This window comes from Salmo salar, chromosome ssa11, assembly GCF_905237065.1.
Source record: "Salmo salar chromosome ssa11, Ssal_v3.1, whole genome shotgun sequence".
In the NCBI taxonomy this organism is placed as follows: Eukaryota; Metazoa; Chordata; class Actinopteri; order Salmoniformes; family Salmonidae; genus Salmo; species Salmo salar.
In genome coordinates this window covers 61,389,301-61,406,261 of record NC_059452.1, presented here as the reverse complement: position 1 = coordinate 61,406,261, position 16,961 = coordinate 61,389,301, and the positions used below count along the sequence as shown (strand labels likewise).

At 44.0% G+C, this 16,961-nt stretch overlaps 1 protein-coding gene across 2 annotated transcripts in view; it reads right to left on the bottom strand.

Moving 5' to 3' along the window:
• Positions 1 to 16,961, bottom strand: part of LOC100195713 (protein zer-1 homolog) — a 76,359-nt gene that overhangs the window by 14,689 nt on the left and 44,709 nt on the right. For both annotated transcript variants that reach the window (XM_014127846.2, XM_014127847.2), the window contains exons 7-13: positions 13,685 to 13,831; positions 13,193 to 13,366; positions 8,232 to 8,447; positions 8,055 to 8,096; positions 7,631 to 7,750; positions 7,314 to 7,429; positions 6,804 to 6,992 (exon numbers count right to left, since the gene is read on the bottom strand). In XM_014127846.2, the coding sequence (XP_013983321.2) occupies positions 6,804 to 6,992; positions 7,314 to 7,429; positions 7,631 to 7,750; positions 8,055 to 8,096; positions 8,232 to 8,447; positions 13,193 to 13,366; positions 13,685 to 13,831 (1,004 nt within the window). The remainder of the gene's footprint in view (positions 1 to 6,803; positions 6,993 to 7,313; positions 7,430 to 7,630; positions 7,751 to 8,054; positions 8,097 to 8,231; positions 8,448 to 13,192; positions 13,367 to 13,684; positions 13,832 to 16,961) is intronic.

Genomic DNA, 16,961 nt, shown 5'->3' with positions numbered 1-16,961 from the left:
GCGACCGTGCAAAAAGTCTTTCATATCGGACCTTCATTCCTCAGTCTTCCCGCTCTTTCATTCAAACCCAACCCCCTTTCTTTGTGTAACCAGCCGTCATATCGGTTTCATCCACTAGGGATGTTTTCTTCTATGACATGATTAGTAATCAATGTATGATCCATCCTGTGTATATGTAAATCTCTGTGATTATTTAGGTATTTAGTAAATAAATAATTAAACAAAATTTTGTGTTGCTGATTCAACTTGTTAGCCAGGGTTTGTGAAGATAACCAAGAATTTTATGACATTCAGATGAGACTCAATAAGGTGACGATTAATAATTGACTGCTATTGATATAAAAGATTACCAGGTCTTAAGAGTTTATTCGGAAGACAACAGCTCTATAAACATTCTTCCGTGGTGCCCCAACGTCCTAGTTAATTACATTTACATGATTAGTTCAATCAGGTAATATTAATTACAGAGAATTGATTTGATAAAATAGCATGTCATATCATTTAATCCATAGTAAAGACACAACACGAGTTTCTCCCTAAAGATAGCATGGGTTTACAGGTTATTTATGCTCTAACTCTGCTTCAGTGAAAGTCATTTTCAAAATTCCTTTTGCCACATGTTGAGGGTCACCTGTACCTCTACAGATATCAACACAAACCGATTGAATGGTCCCCATCATATCCTAAAGGGGGAAATGTGAACTTTACCATCAAATAGGGCTGAAATCCCAAAATTGGGAGGCTTAAATCATCAAAGAAAGAGAAACAAACGCCATCAACATAGTCTCTAGGCCGTGCCGAGTTCAACGAGATGCCCCACTTGACCGTAGCTCGCTTGGTCTGACCGCAGCGACCGTTCAAAAAAGTAGGCCCAAAATGAAGCCTGACCTAAATTTGAGGTGCTTTTGGGTGACAGTGGCAGAACCATTGAGGCTAGAAACACAATTCAACCACAGGAACGTTCCTAAGGTCCTCCCGATCTGTTCAAGTTTAACCTTGACCGTGTGGAATTAACCCTTAACAGTGAAAACAGGGTGTTTTCTTCTAACAGTTTACAATGACATCTCTCCCCATTGAAATACATTGCCTGCTGTCCTAACTTCAACCTGATGCCTATGTGGGTTATGATTGCCATATCACACTGTCTTTGATGACAATCCATCAGGCCACTATGAGAACTACCTGTGCTGATTCTAAGCTTCCTGGAGCAACCGGAACTGGTGTAATTGACCCTAAAAGGAGTTTTGATTTCGCAACCTGGAGTTAGTGGAGAAACACTGCATTCAACCCTCTATAAATCAGTCAGTTCTTAACCTGTTGGGGCTAGGGGGCAGTATTTGCACGGCTGGATAAAAAAATGTACCCGATTTAATCTGGTTACTAATCCTACCCAGTAACTAGAATATGCATATACTTATTACATATGGATAGAAAACACCCTAAAGTTTCTAAAACTGTTTGAATGGTGTCTGTGAGTATAACAGAACTAATTTGGCAGGCAAAACCCTGAGACATTTTCTGACAGGAAGTGGATACCTGATGTGTTGTATTACCTTTAAACCTATGCCATTGAAAAACACAGGGGCTGAGGAATATTTTGGCACTTCCTATTGCTTCCACTAGATGTCACCAGCCTTTACAAAGTGTTTTGAGTCTTCTGGAGGGAGATCTGACCGAACAAGAGCCATGGAACGATGATGGCCCATTAGACACCTGGCGCGTGAGTTCATGTTGCGTACCCTCGTTCCAATACGTTATAAAAGAGAATGCATTCGTCCACCTTGAATATTATTCATGTTCTGGTTAAAAAAGGCCCTAATGATTTATGCTATACAACGTTTGACATGTTTGAACGAACGTAAATATATTTTTTCCCCTCGTTCATGAAGTGAAGTCCGGCGGGCTTAGATCATGTGCTAACAAGACGGAGATTTTTGGACATAAATGATGAGCTTTTTTGAACAAAACTACATTCGTTATGGACCTGTGATACCTGGAAGTGACATCTGATGAAGAGAATCAAAGGTAATAGTATTTTCGATTTTAGATCTCCCCAACATGGCGGCTAGTCTGTATCGCAACGCGTATTTTTCTGGGCGCAGTGCTCAGATTATTGCAAAGTGTGATTTCCCAGTAAGGTTATATTTAAATCTGGCAAGTTGATTGCGTTCAAGAGATGTAAATCTATAATTCTTTAAATGACAATATAATATTTTACCAATGTTTTCTAATTTTAATTATTTAATTTGTGGTGCTGACTTGAATGCCGGTTATTGGAGGGAAACGATTTCCTGAACATCAACGCCACAGTAAAACGCTGTTTTTGGATATAAATATGAACTTGATAGAACTAAAAATGCATGCATTGTCTAACACAATGTCCTAGGAGTGTCATCTGTTGGAGATTGTAAAAGGTTAGTGCATAATTTTAGCTGATTTATGGTTTTGGTGACGCCTGTCTTTGAATTGGCACAACATTACACACAACTCTTGTAAATGTACTGTCCTAACATACTCTAAATTTATGCTTTCCCCGTAAAACCTTTTTGAAATCGTAAAACGTGGTTAGATTAAGGAGATGTTTATCTTTCAAAGGGTGTAAAATAGTTGTATGTTTGAAAAATTTGAATTTTGACATTTATTTGGATTCAAATTTGCCGCTCTTGAAATGCACCTGCTGTTGATGGAGTGCACCACGGGTGGGACGCTTGCGTCCCACCTAGCCCATAGAGGTTAACTTAAATATTGAAACTTAGGATTCTGTAAAAGCCTGCCCCAATGAGGATATGTGTTTACGTTCAGCTTCCTGTGACAACTGGAAGTGCCTTCAATTGGTGTCACAGGGGCTATTTCGAAGGGTTAAAAAGGTCACATCTTTCAAAAATGTCATGTGTGTGATTAGGCAACCCTCATGAACCGGTACATATTAGAAAACAAGGTTATTATCTGTTTTTTTTGTTGCCCTTTTTGGAAGACTTTCAAGTTCCATCTAGGTAGTGCTATGTATCCATGTATAGTCTGAATTTAATATATTTCCAGATAATGGTTGGGGGGCATATAAAGAGACGCATGTGTGAAGAGCAGCTGTCTCTGATGTTTTTGGGGTAAGATATTGACATCCAGAAAGGTCTTAGCATGAGGCCCAAAATGAAGCCTGACCTACATTTGAGGTACTTTTGGGTGACAGTGGCAGAACTGTTAAGGCTAGAAGCACAATTCAACCACAGGAACGTTCCTAAGGTCTTCCCGATCTATGCAAGCCTAACCTTGGCCGTGTGGAATTAACAGTGAAAACAGGGTGAGTTATGTGGCTCTAGAAGGTTCTCAGGCCGAGAAACAGCCTCGTCCATTTGCAATAACTTCAATTCATTTTGAACTTCGCGAAAATGACAAGATTTAGAAAAGTCCCAGAATCACAAGATTAGGTGCATTGAAACAGCCTCGGCCTATAGAGACAGTCCCTAAAGTTTCTGTCTGATAGCGCTTTCAGGGACCCCGTAGCAACGCCTGGAAAAAGTAAATTTTCAGCACTAATTAAGGTCACTGCTCGGTCTCCGAATGACCTATCGACTCAGGATTCGGGGTTGCCTCAGCTAGGTCTACACATAATGTCAGAACTGGACCCGCAGCTCGAATGTAACTATCTTTTTGAAGTTTTTTTTTATGGTTTTAACAGAAGGCGCTATGAATTATGGGTCGGCTCTGAAATATGTGATAGTTGGCTTCTAAAAGAGTTGGACAAAGTGAGTTTGGTGTCAGTATGATATCTTATTGACTGATGGTTGACTTGATGGCAGTATAATATATTGGCATTGTACATTTTATATTGCAAATGGACAGTGTACATTTCCAATGGATTTAATGATGGATTTTCCATCAGCAAATGGACAGGCTGAAATCAACACCAACGAGCGATGGAGAGGAACCACTATAACTGCTCGGCCATCCCGAGTTCAAAGAGCCAGTCTATTGGGCATTTCTGCAATATTTTAGAGCATGTCCAATTCATGATGGTAAATGCCCATTGTAAGCCATTGCAAATGGACAGTTTATGTTTGTACATTTCCAATGTATTTAATGAGGGATTTTCCATCACCAAATGGACAGTGTTCATTACACATATGCTATATTGTCAGTGTGAACATGCTCTTCTGCAAGTTGACAGTGTCCATTGCCAATGTATATCCATAAAAATCAAACATTTCAAAAAATTGTGCAAAAAAACCACACTTTTTATGAGGTTTAAAAATGTTGGAGAAGAAAATGAGATTTTGAAAATTTCACCTTTGGGACCTGACTTTGTGACCATTTCCCATATGAAAATCTGCGGTGGAACACGCTCGCCATCTTTGGGATTTTTGGAGTATGACACTTGGCATTTGCCATGTTCCGCTTAAAATATGGTTTTGATGAACTGCCGTCCATTTGAGTGGTATTTGTGATTGTGCATATGGTTCGCCCAATGCCAATAAGATGCCATTCATTTTTGTCCATTTCATGGGGGTCTTCCCTTACCGAATGTACTGTATAGACAGGTATGTGCCTTTCCAAATCATGTCCAATCAATTGAATTTACCACAGGTGGACTCCAATCAAGTTGTAGAAACATCTCAAGGATGATCAATGGAAACAGGATGCACCTGAGCTCAATTTCGATTCCCAAAGCAACGGGTGGAAAAAGTGAAGGGGTCTTAATACTTTCCCAATGCACTGTACTACTCTGCCCCTCAGTGACAGCCAGCTCCGCCTCCGTGGGCACATAGGTCATGCGAACATTGCTTCCATTGTTTTGTCCCGGGATGGTATGTTGGTGGTTGGAGGTATCCCTCCAGTGGTGTGGAGGCTGTGCGTTGGCAAAGTGGGTGGGGTTATATCCTACCTGTTTGGCCCTGTCCGGGGGTTTCATCGGATGGGGCCACAGTGTCTCCTGACCCCTCCTGTCTCAGCCTCCAGTATTTATGCTGCAGTAGTTTATGTGTCGGGGGGCTAGGGTCAGTCTGTCACATCTGGAGTATTTCTCTTGTCTTTTCCGGTGTCCTGTGTGAATTTAAATATGCTCTCTCTAATTCTCTCTTTCTCTCTTTCTTTCTTTCTCTCTCTCTCTCGGAGGACCTGAGCCCTAGGACCATGCCTCAGGACTACCTGGCTTGATGACTCCTTGCTGTCCCCAGTTCACCTGGCCGTGCTGCTGCTCCAGTTCCAACTGTTCTGCCTGCAGCTATGGAACCCTGACCTGTTCACCGGACGTGCTACCTGTCACAGACCTGCTGTCCCAGAACTGCTGGAACCCTGACCTGTTCACCGGATGTGCTACCTGTCCCAGACCTGCTGTTTTCAACTCTCTAGAGACAGCAGGAGCGGTAGAGATACTCTCAAAGATCGGCTATGAAAAAGCCAACTGACACTTACTCTTGTGTTACTGACTTGTTGCACCCTCGACAACTACTATCATTATTATTATTTGACCATGCTGGTCATTTATGAACATTTGAACATCTTGGCCATGTGCTGTTATAATCTCCACCCGGCACAGCCAGAAGAGGACTGGCCACCCCTCATAGCCTGGTTCCTCTCTAGGTTTCTTCCTAGGTTTTGGCCTTTCTAGGGAGTTTTTCCTAGCCACTGTGCTTCTACACCTGCATTGCTTGCTGTTTGGGGTTTTAGGCTGGGTTTCTGTACAGCACTTTGAGATATCAGCTGATGTAAGAAGGGCTATATAAATACATTTGATTTGATTTGCCAGCTATTTGCTATGAGGGGGAACTGCCCCAATGAAATCGCAGGATATCATAGCATAAATTATAACAGCACAAAGTAAATGGACCGTCCGGGGTGCTCAAATGTGCATCCGTTCAGTCAGAACTTCTGGGTCTGCGCTACTCTCTTCCTCCCAATGAGTCTCTCGCGCCAGATGACTTACTTCTGCACGTAAGACTAGATCTGCTTTATCAGGTACAGATGGCCCTAAAGCAAAAAGATAATTGTAAGTAACTTGTAAATAAATAATCATAACAGTCATGAGAGCTTGGGACCTGATAAACGGATCAACTACATCCAAGCAGAGTCCAAGGACAGGGGATACACTAGCTAGAACCTTCTCATCGTGGATCTGGTAGAACAAAAAGCATGGCCAATGTTATTGTTTCCCCCTGATGTTGTTTATAAGGTTTTACTGTAGGTGACAGGGCGACATGTTGTGTGGACTAAAACAGCATAAACCAGGTGTATCACAAAGCATTACCAAATGAATTAGCCAGCTACAGAACATTTTTGAAATAGTTTGGTTGATTTATTGGTCAAATTAACCAGTTAGCTATCTACTTTTGATAAGCAGCTAGCTAGCTAGCTCCTTGCTAGTTAGCTCTCATGTCATACTCAAGTCTTTCAAAACTAATATCTGACTAACTCGGAAATTAGAAGTTATTTCAGAATGAAAGTTAACTGGCTAGCGCATTATGCTTTGTGACATTATGTTAGCTAGCTATCCTGGTGCATTCATTCTTTCGTGAGCTGGCTGCTCTTTCTAAATAGCATAATCTAATCTGTTCGAAACAGTGGCAGCAGGTGCAGCAGTGGTAATTCGGTTTTTAACATGCAACGTGAAATAGGTGTATTTATGCTGTTATTCAAATGCAAAGATTGCTTTATATATCTTCTCAAAGAAACTATCGGTAGCTCGAAAACTTGGCATCATATTTCTGTCATGCTGCTTTGTTGACAACTCCAACCACCTTGGGTATTCAGCCAATCAGCGGCCACCGCTGTGTCTCAAGAGGCCCATCTCAATTGAGCTCTCTGTTTACCTGTAGTTGATATTCCGGCGGGAGGTGACGTCCCAGCTCTGGATAGCGTCCATCATCTTGTCCATGACCGTGTCCCTCAGTGGCTCTTCCATGGCCCACGCCTCTGGCCCATCAAACACGATGTGGGACAGCACCCCGCACGCATTATAGGACACCTCAATCCCATCTGCCTTGCTGTCCAGCAGGTTACTGTCACCAGAGAACATTCACAGTAGCAAAGCAGAATCCAGCTTTATTTATCCAGGTTAGTGTCAATAGTATTGCAATCTCTATTGCAAGACGAACCTGGGTCCGTATGCATCAAGCGACTCATAGTAGAAGTGCTGATCTAGGATTGGGTCCCCCCTATCAATGTAATCTTATTCACTGTGATCCAAAAGGAAAAACGGATCCTAAATCAGCACTCCTACTCTGAGATGCTTGATACATACGGCCTCTGGTCCAAGATAGCAGCAGGATCAGACAAGACTGCATTTAACCATTTAATATAGACAAAGGACCTTCTCTTACCTGAAGACAGAGATGAACTGTGGGGTGAGGAGTTGTGGTCGCAGAGCTCTCACTTCTGCCACATTACCCAGCAGGCCCAGCATGTTACGGTGGAGCTCCTGCTTGTCTGGAAACTCCTGAGAGCCAGGGGAGGACAAAGAGGACATTCAAAAGCAACACACAGGATGATGAGACCGAGAATCTTCAGTGGAAAAGACTGTTTGAGGGGCAAAACCTAGCATTCCCTGACAGAACAGAACCCTTCAGGTGAAGAAAAAAGAGAGATGAGAGATTGAGTTTATGTTGCAGATTTAAACAAATCCCTGAGGTGTGCTAACCTTCAGGCAGTCCAGGAAGAGGCCCATGCCCTTGCAGTTAAGGAACATCTGACAGTTGTCTGGCGTCTCGTCAGTGATGTTCCACAGGGCACTCCAGGAGAACTCCATCACCTGGTCACACTGTAGAAAGAGCAAAAAAATGTGGTTGGTATTTGTTTTTATCCAAAGTGAACTCTAGGTAGCCTGCCAGGCAATGCCATTCGACACAATTCACTTGAATTGGCTTAACACGCAATGTTTCCTTAAGGATTGCATGTAAAAATACTATTAGGTCTGGAATGAGCTAAGACTCATCACAATCCAAATGTGATGTGGTTCAATCCAGTTTTACAGGTTCTGCCAGGTCATTTCAGACTTGTAGAATGGTAGGGATGCCTAAAATATGGATTTTTGATTCACAAGAAATAATCCAAATGAGACTCACCATCCTGTCCTGTAGCTTTTTCTGGATGAGATTCAACATTGTCTGAGAAAAGAAAAGTGAGCATGAAAATCATACGTGACAACTTCACGAAGCATCAATAACCTACTGCGGGGTGTGTTTGAGAGAGAGAATCTATGAATCTGTGTATAAGTATATGGATACATCAGTCTTCCCTACCTTGACGAAGCCCATCTTGCCCACAGCCTCCTTGTGGTGGTTGTCCACCTGGCAGACCAGGGCGTTGCAGAGGTGCACGGCGATGCGCTGGATGGACTCATCCTGCCGGGCTGGCTCCAGGATCTTCAGCAGCAGCAGGTTGACCCGGCCGTACTGGAACTCCAGCTCCTCAGGGATGCTGAAGTTACACAGTGTCAGGCAGCAGTTCCTCTGGACCTGGGTAGGAGATTGGTGAGGAGGGGGGAAAGGGGGAGCTGAGTTGAGGGATATGGTGGAAACTCCTTCAGCCTTAGTTTATACCAATCCATTCCTTTAAAATTTGTGAAGGGAATAAACTTTGCTTTAACTTGAGAAGGGAAGAGACTACTAGGGTGACATGTTGGTTGGCGTGATGGGTCAGTTGACCCCTCCAGACCAGGGTTCAGATACTCTTTAAAATATCTCAATTTCACGTACATTCGAAGTAAGTATTCAGATGTCTTTTATTTGAAAAGACAAGTATTTGAATGTTTGGTCCCGCTTTAAATGACTTTCACCTTATAAAGGCTTCATAAAGCCTTTATAATCCCTTCATAAGCACTACATAAATGTGTTAAAAAGCATATATAAGCGTATGCATGCTTCATAAATGTGGCATAACTGTGACAATCTCCAATGTCAAATGTGACATAACCCACTATGTTGAATATGATATAAACATGTGCTTTATAAAGGGTGACATGTTGTGCAAAAGGATGGGAAATGCTCTAAAGTAATGTCATGTTAGTCACATTAGACCTAATCCCGTTCCCAGACACTTCCACCCTAATGCGTGGAAGGTCTGGTGGACCAACACATCAAACTTGGTCTTCATTAGTTAGTGTTAGGTTTAAAATCACATTTTAAGAAGATACATTGTGGAAATGGGCAGGGTTTTGCCATAACTATGACTTTTTGACCTTGTTAAGTAGTGACGATGACAAATAATTTACTCAGTAAGGTCACTCTGATATCCAGGCTTATATGTGCAGTCTTTGACACAATCACCCACTCCCCCACTGAAAGATCAGCCACAAAATGTTGGCACCATTGCAACAGGTTGTAATCAAGCCCTGGTCGCCAGCATGGGAACAGAAGAGGAATGAATACCTGGTGCGGTAATCTCAGGTTGGACTACTCCAAATCATCTTGGTTTTGGCGCGCAAACACAATCTTTGCAGGTCCATCAACCCATTTAAATACCTTTCACACCTGTCGATCATGAGAGAACCTTCATAAATCAGCAGAATGTTAATAACCTATTTATTGACACTTTTATGCAGCAATACTTAGTTTGAAGTGAGACACCTTCATTCATTCATAACACATCCACAAAGACTAAGGCATGACGCTGTACTTAATTTGAAGTCAGACCCCTTTGATCATTTATAACACATACCTAAATGCCTTGTATCATATGACGCTGTACTTACTATAAGATCAGACACCTTTGGTCGTTCATAACGCATACAAAAAGGCTTAATGATGTAAACAAATGTATTAACATTTAGGGATTATCACTAACAGCTAAAACAAATAAACATTAAATACATGTTTATTAAGCCATGCATTTCCTTTAATTTGCAAAATGTTTAAACAATACAAATACATGAAGTTTTATAAAGTCCAGAAATGCAATTAATTACATTGAACATTAGACAGGGCTGTGAATAGTGTAGCTTGTCTCTGAGCTGGCGGACAAACGGTTCTTGCCTCTCTTCCTGCTGAAGGTGCTGCATGTTGGTTCCAACCTTAAAGTAATAACAAAGAAAGTTAGGTCTGTTAGGAAATGCCTTTGTCACATCATCCGGATAAGGGCATTTCTATGCTGCGACAGAAACTCTAAACGGGAATATGGGAAACTGCATTCCATTCGTATTATTCCATTCCTCTTTCATTTAAAAATCTCATGACGTGACTATGAGACATGGCTGTATTTAGGGGGATTTGTATTTAGCTGATCCTACTAGCTAACTAAATTTCAGCTAGCTAGCAATTGCTGTAAAGTCACCGAATTTATTGAAATAACGATTGAGTTTGTAATGTAATCTAACTAATACAAACTAACTTAAATTGTAATAAATAAAAGTTCACTTACTTGTTTTTCGCTGTCCTGTGGCAGCACAAGTGGGGCATTTGATTTGCGAACTCGTCACATGATCAGCGTCTCGTCAGCAACACAAAAAAATAACTTCCCGGGTCATGGAATTATGGATATTTTCCAAATAAAAGTTACCCAAGTAATAGTAGAAAAATGTCAACATTTGTTCATATTTAAGTGACATTTTAATTAAATTGGGGTTTTAAAACCTGTTCCAATGCCAAATAAATGCCCCAAAGCAAATCATTGTATATGGAATACATATTGGCTTAGAGCAAGAACTATTCTGGGTGCAGAAATAAAATACTTGTAGGGAATACTCAGTAGGGTCTGTAAAATGTATACAGTTCCTTCGGAAAGTATTCAGACCCCTTGACTTTTTCCACATTTTTATTACGTTACAGCCTTATTCTAAAATTGATTAAAATAGTTTTTTCCCCCCCTCATCAATCTACAAACAATACCAAATAATGACAAAGCAAAAAACATTTTTAGACATTTTTAGCAAATGTATTTAACATAAACAGAAAAACCTTATTTATATAAGTATTCAGCCCCTTTGCTATGAGACACGAAAAATTTAGCTCAGGTGTATCCTGTTTCCATTGATCATCCTTCAGATGTTTCTACTACTTGTTTGAAGTCTACCTGTGATAAATTCAATTGATTGGACATGATTTGGAAAGGCACACACCTGTCTATAAGGTCCCACAGTTGACAGTGAATGTCAGAGCAAAAACAAAGCCATGAGGTCGAAGAAATTGTATGTAGAGCCCCATAGCCAGGACTGTGTCGAGGCACAGATCTGGGGAAGGGTACAAAAAAAATGTCTGCAGCATTGAAGGTCCCCAAGACCACAGTGGCTTCCATTATTATTGGATCCAACAAGACTCTTCCTAGAGCTGGCCGCCCAGCCAAACTGAACAGTGGGGAGAGAAGGGCCTTGGTCAGGAGGGTGACCAAGAATCCGATGGTCACTCTGACAGAGCTTCAGAGTTCCTCTGTGGAGATGGGAGAACCTTCCAGAAGGATAACCATCTCTGCAGCATTCCACCAAATCAGGCCTTTATGGTAGAGTTGCCAGACGGAAGCCACTCCTCAGTAAAAGGCACATGACAGCCCGCTTGGAGTTTTCCAAAAGGCATCTAAAGACTCTCAGACAATGAGAAACAAGATTCTCTGGTCTGATGAAACCAACATTGAACTCTTTGGCCTCAATGCCAAGCGTCACGTCTGGAGGAAACCTGGCACCATCCCTACGGTGAAGCATGGTGGTGGCGTGGTGGCAGCATCATGCTGTGGGGATGTTTTTCAGTGGCAGGGACCGTGAGACTAGTCAGGATTGAGGCAAAGATGAACAGAGCAAAATACAGAGAGATCCTTGATGAAGTCCTGAGTGTCACGTTCTGACCAGTATGAGGGTTATTTTGTTAGTGTAGGCTGGTCAGGACGTGGCAGAGGGTATTTGGTTTATGTGGTTCGGGGTGTGTGTATTATGTAGAGGGTAGTTGATTTATGTATTCCGGGGTTTTTTGGTCACTGCTCTGTTAGTCTATGTTCTTTCTAGTTAGTCTGTTTCTATGTTTAGTTAATTGGGGTGTGGACTCTCAATTAAAGGCAGGTGTTGCCTTTGATTGAGAGTCCGATATATTAGGGTGTGTTTGTGTTTGTAATTTGTGGGAGGTTGTCACTTGAATTGCTGTCTTGTGCCTTCAAGTCTGTCTTCGTCGTCCATCGTTTTGTTTTGTTTGTAGTAGTGTTTTCATTAAAGTTAATTATGAGCACTCAACCCGCTGAGCCTTGGTCCATTCCTGACGACCGTCGTTACACTGAGCGCTCTGGAGCAGGATCTCAGACTGGGGCAAAAGTTCACCTTCCAGCAGGACAACGACCAAAAGCACACAGCCAAGACAACGAAGGAGTGCCTTCGCGACAAGTCATAATATCCTTAGACGGCCCAGCCAAAGCCCGGACTTGAACCTGATCGAACATCTCTGGAGAGACCTGGAAAAATGCTGTGCAGCGACACTCCCCATCCAACCTGACAGAGCTTGAGAGGATCTGCAGAGAATAGGAAAAACTCCCCAAATACAGTTGTGCCAATCTTGTAGCGTCATACCCAAGAAGACTTGATGCTGTAATTGGTGCCAAAGGTGCTTCAACAAAGTACTAAGTAAAGGGTCTGAACACTTTTGTAAATGTGATATTTCATTTTTTAAATTGTATTTTTTGCCCCAAAAATTGCTTTGTCATTATGGGGTATTGTGTGTCGATTGATGAGTAATATATATATTTTTTAAATACATTTTTGAATGAGGCTGTAACGTAACAAAATGTGGAAAAAGTCAAGGGGTCTGAATTCTTTCCAAATGCACTGTACATTCCACATTTGGTGTCTTTTGGCCCTATGGTTCATAAGTTAAGAGATATACCAGAGGTACATTTAATTTGTTCAGCATGATGAGACACCTACATGCAAAGTTTGAAGTGTCTCGGTCAAACAGGTGATGGATGAGGGTTTAAGTGAGACTGCTTATAACAGCGCCACCTATAGGCCAATCAGTGCCATTCTTTTGACCAAGTTACTCATGGCCTGTAGTTTCTTTGCCAATTAATATTTTTCCTTCAAACTCTGCTTATAACAAAGGTTTTGTGAAATACAATTTGGCAGATTATTTGGTTTTTACAAATAACCATTCAAATACTCAAATAAATTTACTTGTTTTGAGCTGTGTATATATATTTTTAAAAAACTCCAATACACAGAAATAGCATTTTAAATACCAGATTCTCAAATACACATGTAATGAACCCAGGTCTGGACCCTTCCCTGTGACCTTACCGTGACCTCCTGGTACTGCTCCATGCCGTTGAGCACCACCTGGATGACCTGCCGGCGCAACCGCACACTCTGGTCACTGCGGTACTCTGTGTTGGTCAGGTAGAAGAGGGCCGCGCTGCCCGTCACCTGGACGCTCTTGTCGTACTTGTGGCACTTCAGTGCAGCGATCACCAGCTGGTTGATCACGACAAGACAGAAGGGTTATAGCACAAGGGGGGTTTAGGAATAAAGAACGCAAACCCTTGAGGTGCTGAATAGGAATACAGGTAACTGAGAAATATAAAAGAAAGCCGCACACTCCATTATTCTTTGACGTTCACTGCAAAATTATAAAGGAGTGTGCGACTTTCATTTATAAAGCAGAAAACCACAGAGGTGTGATAAGTAAACAAATGTCCGGGCTCTTATGCTATCTAAAGCATTAAAGAAGCATTTATTTGAAGAGAAATGCTGAGACACCCTACTTCAATTTAAACCAAAAAGGCCCCTAACCTGCAGTGCCCGCAATAGCTGGCTGCAATGCTGTATCCTGGCGATATCAAACAGCTGGTTGATCGCTCGGTGGGCCAGCTCCGGGCGGAACTCTGTGTAGACCTCGATGGCATTCAGGACCTGGTCTTCATTCTTAGAGCCTGTGACCTGAACACAGACATGATAGACAGATGATGTACTTAAGGGGCAATCATCAACTGCTACATATATTATTTTGACTTATGATATATACCCATTGATTCTTGAAAAATATAATTATGCATGCCTCATGAGCTTAGTTCAACTGTCCTACCCCATCAGAACCCAAAAAATTAACATGGTTAAAACTAGAAGTACATTTCCTGAATAAAATGTTGTGTGCATACTAGCTTGTGAGGGATTGATTGATTGATAGGATTGTGTCACGGTTGTCGTTGGTAGAAATGGAGGACCAAAACGCAGCAGGTACGTGAATGCTCATCTTGATTTTTAATTATCTTCAAAAATGAACATACAAAATAACAAAACCGAAAAACGAACAACTAACAAACAGTCTGGCAAAGCAAAGCTCAACACAGAACAATCACCCACAAATCACACACACAAACACACCCTAATATATGGGACTCTCAATCAAAGGCAGATAGACAACACCTGCCTTCAACTGAGAGTCCCAACCCCAATTAACCAAACATAGAAACACACACACCAGACTAACCATAGAATACAAACACATAGACCATCAACCAAAAACCCGGAAATACTAAATCAAACACCCTTTACACAAACACACCACCCCGAACCACATAAAACAAATACCCTCTGCGACGTCCTGACCAAACTACAAAAACAATTAACCTTATACTGGCCAGGACGTGACAGTACCCCCGCCTTAAAGGTGCTACCCCAGAAGCACCTTAACAAAAAATAACACCAAGCAACACCAAAAAAAATTCCCCTTTTCTAAAGGGAGGGAAGGGAGGGTGGCTGCCGTCAACGACGGCACTGTGCTACACCCCCCCTCCCCAACCCACCTATTTCTGGAGGTGGCTCCGGCTCAGGCCGTTCCAGGCTGTCGGGGCAGTCTGGCAGCTCGGTACAGTCTGGGCAGTCTGGCAGCTCGGGACAGTCTGGCAACTCGGGGCAGTCTGGCAACTCGGGGCAGTCTGGGCAGTCTGGCAACTCGGGACAGTCTGGGCAGTCTGGCAACTCGGGACAGTCTGGGCAGTCTGGCCACTCCGGCAGTTCTGGGCAGTCTGGCCACTCCGGCAGTTCAGCGCAGTCTGGCCACTCCGGCAGTTCAGCGCAGTCTGGCCACTCCGGCAGTTCAGCGCAGTCTGGCCACTCCGGCAGTTCAGCGCAGTCTGGCCACTCCGGCAGTTCAGCGCAGTCTGACCTCTCTGGCGACTGTTGACTGGCGGGCAGCTCTGACGACTGTTGACTGGCGGGCAGCTCTGACGACTGTTGACTGGCGGGCAGCTCTGACGACTGTTGACTGGCGGGCAGCTCTGACGACTGTTGACTGGCGGGCAGCTCTGGTGACGACTGTTGACTGGCGGGCAGCTCTGGTGACGACTGTTGACTGGCGGGCAGCTCTGGTGACGACTGTTGACTGGCGGGCAGCTCTGGTGACGACTGTTGACTGGCGGGCAGCTCTGGTGACGACTGTTGACTGGCGGGCAGCTCTGGTGACGACTGTTGACTGGCGGGCAGCTCTGGTGACGACTGTTGACTGGCGGGCAGCTCTGGTGACGACTGTTGACTGGCGGGCAGCTCTGGTGACGACTGTTGACTGGCGGGCAGCTCTGGTGACGACTGTTGACTGGCGGGCAGCTCTGGTGACGACTGTTGACTGGCGGGCAGCTCTGGTGACGACTGTTGACTGGCGGGCAGCTCTGGTGACGACTGTTGACTGGCGGGCAGCTCTGGTGACGACTGTTGACTGGCGGGCAGCTCTGGTGACGACTGTTGACTGGCGGGCAGCTCTGGTGACTGTTGACTGGCGTGGCGCACTTGTAGCCTGGTGCGTGGTGCTGGTACTGGGCTTACCAGATTATGTACACGCACCTCCAGGCTAGTGCGGGGAGCGGGAACAGGACGAGTCGGACTGGGTTGACGCACTTCCGGGTCCGCACGAGAGACAGGAGCTGGAAACCCAGGGCTATGGAGGCGCACAGTCGGTCTCGATCTTACCTCCTGCACAACCCGTCTTGGCTGGATGGAACTAGTAGCCCTGTACGAGCGGGGTGCTCGTACAGGGCAGACTGGGCTGTGCAGGGGCCTGATGGTAGCCGTGCGTGAGCGGGAGTTGGGTAGCCTGGTCCTCGGAGGCGTACCGGCGACCAGATGCGCTGCGCAGGCATCCTCCTACCAGGCTGGATGCCCGCTCTAGCACGGCACCTGCGAGGGGCTGGAATAACGCGCACCGGACTGTGCGTGCGTATGGGTGAAATAGTGCGCTCCTCAGCGAAACATAGCGCTCTCCACCCCATACGCTCCTCCATATAACCACGGGTAGCTGGCTTCCGGCTCTTCTTACGCCTAGCCAAACTACCCGTGTGCCCCCCCAAAAAAATTATTGGGGGTGCCTCTCGTGCTTCTCCCTCAGCGCGTACTTGGCCTCGTACCTCCGCCTCTCTGCCTTGGCTGCCTCAATTTCCCACTGCGGGCGGCGATAATCCTCAGCCTGGTGCCAAGGTCCGGCCCCGTCCAGAACTTCCTCCCAGGTCCACTTCTCCCGCCAGTCCAACTCGAATTCCCTCTGCTCCTTCTTCTGCTGCTTGGTCCTTGAGTGGTGGGTGATTCTGTCACGGTTGTCGTTGGTAGAAATGGAGGACCAAAACGCAGCAGGTACGTGAATGCTCATCTTGATTTTTAATTATCTTCAAAAATGAACATACAAAATAACAAAAACGAAAAACGAACAACTAACAAACAGTCTGGCAAAGCAAAGCTCAACACAGAACAATCACCCACAAATCACACACACCAACACACCCTAATATATGGGACTCTCAATCAAAGGCAGATAGACAACACCTGCCTTCAACTGAGAGTCCCAACCCCAATTAACCAAACATAGAAACACACACACCAGACTAACCATAGAATACAAACACATAGACCATCAACCAAAAACCCGGAAATACTAAATCAAACACCCTTTACACAAACACACCACCCCGAACCACATAAAACAAATACCCTCTGCCACGTCCTGACCAAACTACAAAAACAATTAACCTTATACTGGCCAGGACGTGACAGATTGCCTGAACACGTGAAACTTTGTTTGGTG